Source organism: Cryptomeria japonica, chromosome 11 (genome assembly GCF_030272615.1).
Source record: "Cryptomeria japonica chromosome 11, Sugi_1.0, whole genome shotgun sequence".
Classification (NCBI taxonomy): domain Eukaryota; kingdom Viridiplantae; phylum Streptophyta; class Pinopsida; order Cupressales; family Cupressaceae; genus Cryptomeria; species Cryptomeria japonica.
Window position 1 is genome coordinate 405,400,987 of NC_081415.1, and position 7,684 is coordinate 405,408,670.

General features: G+C 36.1%; 1 protein-coding gene across 1 annotated transcript; it reads left to right on the forward strand.

The window, feature by feature from the left end:
* The first annotated feature begins 3,868 nt into the window (after positions 1–3,868).
* LOC131071581 (uncharacterized) lies at positions 3,869–5,808 on the forward strand. Its single transcript, XM_058007481.2, has one exon. The coding sequence runs from the start codon at positions 4,107–4,109 to the stop codon at positions 5,415–5,417; it is 1,311 nt and encodes a 436-aa protein (XP_057863464.2). The 5' UTR covers positions 3,869–4,106; the 3' UTR covers positions 5,418–5,808.
* Positions 5,809–7,684: the final 1,876 nt, after the last annotated feature.

Genomic DNA, 7,684 nt, shown 5'->3' on the forward strand with positions numbered 1-7,684 from the left:
TTGAGCCACCAACATATTGAATGCTTCCAAGTGGCCTATAATTTGTCCACATTCTTCCATTCTCAATGAACATAATTTCTCCCTCAAGAAAACATGATTTAATAAAGATTTGTCTTGATACATCTAACCAAGCATATTCCATAGGTTCTTTATAGAGGTATCTTCATGGAAATTGATTCTAAAACAAAGTGTGTCAACCACGATTTGATTAGACCCTTAGCTTTATGATCTATAACTTCATACTGAGCATCTGTAGTAGGATCTGAAGGTCTTGAGACATTCACATCAACAACATCCCATAGATCTCAATATATTAGCATACCCTCCATTTTTAGTTTCCACATCTCAAAATTACTTCTAGAAAATTTCTCCACCTTTATTCTCCCACTCAAATATGGATTAGTTCAAAAAACCCAACAACCCATAATTGAAACCAAAAGTGATTAGACTCTAATACCACTTGTAAGGAAGTTAAGTAGTGGAACAACTTCCTACACTAACCTTGAGAGGACGGTAATAAAAAAAACTTTTACAGATCATTACAACAATTACAAAAACTTAACAAAATTAAACATAAATAGCATGCATATCACAACACAATGATTTACGTGGAGAAAACCCCTTCGAGAGAAAAACCGTACACTCCAAAAGTCACCCAATATATTATTGAGAAATCAATAACAGATTACAATATACTTGCAAAGAAATATTTTCATAGGATTATCACTAACCAAATATTCGGAGGTAGCTCAATAGCTATAAGACTCTTACACACAATCTCCATCTCACACACCTCATATATAGGAGATACAAGACATGAAACTGTCAAACGATATTTACAAAACCATGGGATAAAACTACCCCATAAAGTGACACCCATCTTATCTACAATCATATATTCACTATGATATGTCAAAACACACATCAACATGTGTACCTCCCTTTTATGGTCAATGCATTTTTATATTCCCTATTTCAGGACACCCAACTTTCAGAGGCCACAACTTTTGAACCAGGTGTCTGATTGGCAAATAGTTTGAAGCATTGAAAATATCACAACATGCTCTATCAAGATATAACCTAGTATGTCAACTATAGACACGTTTGGGTTGTTTTAGAGCCTTTAAGGCCCTCAAAATTGACTTTGAAACTTTTGTTCGCAACATTAAAAAATGGAAACTTTAATATCTTCAATTCTAGACATGATCTTGCAACAAAAATTTACTAGCATGCTTATATAGCCAATTCAAATCTTTGGGGAAACTTTTGGATTAATCCATGCACAAATGAAAACTTACTAAAAATAGTAACTGTATGTATATGCAAGGTTGAGACACCATTTCCCTAACATTTTCAACTTACAAAAAAATCTTTGGTCGGTATTTTAGGCTTGTTGTGAATTTTTTGTAAGTAAATTAGGAACCAAATTAGTCCTACAGAGTCAAATTCTTTGACCAAAGCATATATAAATTTTATTACTCTCCTCATTTGGCTCATTTGGCTAATATGTTACCTATTATGTGAAGTATGAAGGTCTAATTTGTATGATTATGTTTGTGAAATTTTTATAAGATCAAGTGAAGCCCAGAGAACAAAAGAGCCTGAATCTTCTATTGTAAAAACTTGAGCCTTCGATAATAAGATAATAAAGTTTGAAACAAAAATAAAATTGTGATAATTTTTGGGTACATGGTATTGGGTCTTTACAAATATTTACTTTAATATATATGTTTCATGAGTTTTCCTTGATATATTTTAAGGAATGATTTTCCATGATAGGAAGGCCATTGAAAAGTGTGACAATGATATCAAGTTGAAAGTAAACCAAAATGAGAAGTTTGTTTGAGGGGAGAGTGGTTAACCACCATGTTGGTTACCGGGATTTAGAGCAATTTAGAATCTTAAATCTAATCTTATTTGTCTATTATTTTTAACACAAAGTCTATCCTAGTGGTTTCATCCATTGTATAATTAAGAAAATCAATCAATATTTAGTCTATGTATTAAAGGTAATAACATTAGTGATGGTGCTTATATTTGATTTTAATAAGAATATTTACCCATCATCTCCTAACTATAAATAAGAGATAGTGGAGGAATCAATATAAGCCATGTCTTGAGAAGGGGAGAGGAGTAGTTGGGTTCCCAGAAAATTAAGAGTCTCTCCCCCTTTAGCTATTATGAAAGAGCCATGCTTCATTACACTCATCCACCAACCCTTGAGGTTGAGGTTTAGAATTGTGAGTGACAACCAACTAATCATTTTATCAACTCCTTTTAACATTAATGAGGAAATAGAAAATTTATGTGGCAAAAAGAATTAAGATTTTTCACGTGGACAAAACAAATCAGTGAGAAGGAAGTATATTATATTAAAGAGTTTAATACTACAAGAGACTATCACAAAAATACCTACATAAGAGTAGAAATTAGGTGGAAAGTGAAAATGTTGATTGCCTAGTTAAGGATTAGCTTGCATCATCTTAGATGCAAGACTAATAGGTATACTACCTAAAAAGAAGTAAGAAATGAGATCACGAATATTTTCTAAAAAGACTAATAGATCTATGATGCCTACAAAGGATATGAAAATCAGAACATAACTATTTTGTAACAAGAGGGTGGTGGGGAAAAGGTACTAATCATGGATTGTGTAGCCTACAATGACACTTGTATTGAGTATGAAGAAAATCTAATTTTCTAAAAAGTCTAATAAATGGGTGATAGGTACAAAGGAGTAGGAAATTAGAACATGACTATTTTGTAACTAGTAGTGGTGGGGAAAGGTACTAATCATGGATTGTGTAGCCTACAATGACACTCGTATTAAGTATGAAGAAAAACTAATTTTCTAAAAAGACTAATAGATGGATGATGCCTACAAAAAGTGGGATGATGAGGATATGACTATTTTGTAACAAGTGGGTGGTGGGGAAGGGTACTAATCATGGATTGTGTAGTCGACAATGACACTTGTATTAAGTATGGAGAAAATCTAAGAGTAGACAACCTAACCATCTTATAGATGACCTAACCATCTTATTTGAAAAGACAAAACTAGACAAAACAACAAACATTTAAATCAAAATCTAGAATAAATAAATAGGGCTTTAGCCCTCCCACCTCCCTTCAACATAAGAAATAAATTAGAAACTTTATTTTTAATGTTCCATGGAATAACGTACACACGTAAGTGGAAATGTTGATGACCTAGTTAAGGATTAGCTTGCATCATCTTAGATGCAAGACTAATAGGTGCACCACCTAAAAAAAGTAGGAGATGAGAACATGATTATTTACTAGCGAGACTAATAGGTGCGCTACCTAAAAAGAAGTGGGAAATAAGAATATTATTATTTATTAAAAAAGACTAATAGATGGAAGAAGCCTACAAAAGAATAGAAAATTAGAACATGACTATTTTGTAACAAGTGGTGGTTGATAAAGAAGAGTACTAATCATGAATTATGTAGCCTACAATGACACTTAATGACACTTGTATTAAGTATAAAGAAAATCTAAGAACATGCAACCTAACCAAAAGACAAAATTGGATCTAAACACCAAACATTTAAATGAAAATCTAGAATAAATAAATAGGACATTTTTAGCCCTCCCAAACACCCTCCAACACAAGAGACAAATTAGAACCTCAGTCCTTATTTTAATGTTCCATAGAGTAACGTGCAGACGCAAGCAGGATCATTTCCGTGGCCCCCCAACGGTCTAAAGTGGGAGAAGATAAGTAATTATGGTTTTGATGTCGAGGCACTCTGGTTTGCCTCCCGAGGATCATGACAAGTCGGGCCACACGTCCATTTTCACTCCAAAATTTAAATATTCTTGTGCCAAATACGACCGTTACAACACTCTGTCTCGTCTTCCATTCCTCCTGGAAGCGGGTCCCAGGTGCTGGATCTATACATAATATGCATGCCGCAGTCGCTAGATTTGAAAAATCTCCGCAGTCGTTCCTTTGCATTTGTTCCCACGTCAAGTGTTTGAATCTCCGGGGCGATGGATTCGCTGGGAGCCAACAGAAAGTGAAGTTAAAGTGGCGGAGAATTCATATCTGAGGAAAGGCAGGCGCAAAGGAAACGGCCGTAATGGGATGTGTGTGTTCGAAGCAGGCGAAGAAGCATACAAAAGAGAGAACCATTTCAGTGACGAATCATATGGTTGCTCTCACCTCCAGCACTCTGGGTGTTCTGGATCTGGGGCCTTCAAAAGCCCAGCAAAAAGAGGGGGAAAGTGAATCTGGTGAGCAGAAAGAGTTAAATGTGAGTGATGAAGTGATAAAGAGCAAGAAGTGGACCGAGAAAAGCGTCACACAAGTAGAAAGTGCAGAGAGAGTTGCAGAAGTGGAACCCATGACCATTAATGCTTGGGAGCTCATGCAAGGGCTGGATGAGGAAGATGGTGGTGTGGACCAATCTAAAAGAAGCAGCTTGGAAGAAGAGAAGGTGAAATTTACTCCCAAGAAAGCGGCTTCTGAGGTGGGAAATGGGAGGCACAATCAAGGGCAACAGCAGAGATTCGGTAAGGAAAATGGTATGAATGTACGGTCTGGGAAGATGAGAATGAATGAGGTTAGTACTAGTAGTCCTCTCAGAGAACTGAATGTGAATGATAATTGTAGTAATGGCATAAGTCCTGAGATAGGTTGCAGGGGGGGTTCGGGTTCTGTACCCTGCAAGAGGGTTTCAAAGAGGGGTATGACTGATTTGAAGGTTGCTTCAGCTAGAAGGCTCAATTCCAAGATTAGGCTTTCTATGGACCTCATCACAGAGCCCCAGAGTCCCCTGTTCAGCCCCCAATTGGTGGCTACTTTGGAGAAGGCGTTAGAAAATTTGAGTGAGGAGGAATGGAATTTTATAAGGAAGTCAGAGGGGGGTTTTCATCATGGTGAGAAGAAGAAATGCAAGGATGAGGATGACCCACTTGAGAGTTTTGAGGTAAAATGCCCCCCTGGTGGAGCTGATGCTGTGGTTCTGTATACTACTACACTCAGGGGAATCAGGAAAACATTTGAGGACTGTAACAATGTGAGAGATACCCTGGCAAGCTATGGGATTTGCATCAGTGAGAGGGATGTCTCTATGCATCTGGATTTCAGGAATGAGCTTAGGAAGCTCATGGGAAAACTTGTTACAGTGCCCAGATTGTTCATCAAGGGCAGATATATTGGGGGTGCAGATGAGGTTCTCAGGATTCATGAAGAGGGGGAACTGGGTCATCTTCTTCAGGGGATTCCAACCCATATGCCAGGTGCAATCTGTGATGGTTGTGGGGGAGTCAGATTTGTGCCATGCTTGGAATGCAGTGGAAGCTGCAAGCTTGTTAATGAGGAAAACAGAGTGGTAAGGTGCCCTGAATGCAATGAAAATGGCTTGATTCAGTGCCCAATTTGCTGCTGATGATATCAATATCCCATTTATGCACAGTGTTTTTATTTTCATGGAGGGCATCTCGTCGACCATCTTCATGCTAATGAATTTTTGTTCTCACTTCAGTACCAGGTCAGGATTGGCCATAATGCAGAGCTTCCACAAGAGTGGCAATATTCTCTGGCTTATTCAGATCACACTGTTTAGATTTTTTATCCTACTTCTGCAGGAGAAATGATTGTTGGGTGTTTTATATAGGATTTTTTACTGGTTTGCACCTTATGCAGCATAGTACACAACATGGTGTTCTTCTTATATATATGGTGTGGCAAAATAGACTGCTACAGGGGTGGGTATGTTCTATTTTTTGTATTATTGTTTTGCAAAAGAGAATACGAGAAGCACATATTTAATTGTCTCAGTTTTTTGAGACTTTTTTCAGTGTCTTAATTCTATTGATATGTATTTTGGATTTCTTCAATCATTCTCTCAATAAATGAAAAATATGTTTAATGTCTACAGGAGGCCAAATGTAGAATGCCAAATTTCATGAATATGAATGTAAAATATAAGTGTCTTATATCAGATTGATGTCTTTTTAATTTTATATAAAAGAATTGCTTAAGTTATAAGATGATTAGAGTGTATCTCATAGATTTAGCAATCCCTTTCCTCAAATTGAGGGTATGAAATGCAATAATGTTGAAATTGCATGAGGAGAGTCTCTTAACTTTCTGAGCTCAATGGTGATGGTGCATCTATCTAAAACACTATATGAAAGAAGTATTGCTATTTAAATATCAACTAGGTCTAATCATGAAGAGTCTTTGGCATGCCATCCAAAGTTACTTAATGCTAAATATGAGTACCTAAAAAACTAAACACTTCAAACACTACAAGAATGCTAGAAAAGGAAACCAAACATTCAACATGTAGATTCATCAAGATGAGCTCTATCTCTCCCCTCTCCCCCCTTAATCTACTTTAGGAAAGGTCCACAAAAACTTAACCCCATAAATAAGAGAGATGTAACTAGAGAAGGAACATATCAAATATTTGTCTAGATATTTTAAAATTGAAGTTCGTTCATTGATTCTCAAGCTTGGTTAAGGATGAAATATCCCTTGCTTAATCTAGAGTTTGTTGTTGGAATTAAATTGAAGTAAGGTCCAACAAAAAAGAGCTCTTAATATGCATATGGAGATGCCATCTCAATCCCACCACCTTTAAGTAAGGTTCAACAAAACAACCTCTTATAATAAGACACATTATTTGCCTTTTATATGGAAAGGTTGAAAACCATAATACTATTCTTCCAAGAATTCTCCCCAAGACCATGACAAAAGGATTTTAATATATCTATTTGTCTATAGAGTCCTTTCTCTGAGTGGAACATTAAAACAACACTGTCAAGAAATACGAAATAACTAATACACACTCCAATAATAAGCAACTATTTATGCATAAGGATATTGATATAATTTCATTTTAACTCATACATGCATAGCTCAGAAGGTGTCAAAAAGAAAGCACAAACTTGTTTCATTCTAATAGTGCTCTAGGTTCTTATGCATCACCAACTCTTGTGTACATTTTTTTTTAACAATGGAACCATATGATGTCATCAAGGGTGATAGCATGAAGTGTGAGACCCAAGTCTCTAAGTTTGTTAATAGCTGAGTATTGATGAATTATGTTAAAATCCTTCTAAAACTCCACAAAGATGTTGTGCACTTTATATCATTTTATATTATAATCTTCAACAATAGAGGTCAAGGAGAACACAATGTCACTATTGGAGTTGTTACTCTTGGGAACATATGTGTACATGAAATTTTGAGCATTAAAGAATAAGTTGAGCAATATTAATTTTATTCTACCCAAGACACAAGCAACACTCGTGCTAAAGCATAAAAGTTAGTAAACATGATGAAACCATGAAAGTAGATCACCAAACTAACCCTTGTTATACCATAGTATGGTGGTTGTGCTCAAGGATGATTGAATGTGGTAGGTGAGTGTTATTTCTTGTAGCATAACAATGCACATAAATATGAGATGAAAATGGCTTAGGATAGGGCCAATTTATAGATTTTGTCCAAGGGATCAGATAGGATCGATCCAAAGGATCAAGGACTTATATTGGTTGAGACCCTTAGAAGGATAAGAGGACAAGTGTCATCACATGGTTGGTTAACAAAGAGGGGCCCAAGATTGAAGGGGAATTTATGGTGGAGAATACTCTTGGAAAAGATGGATGATCAAGATGGAAAGAACTATACTTGGGAGTACTCTTG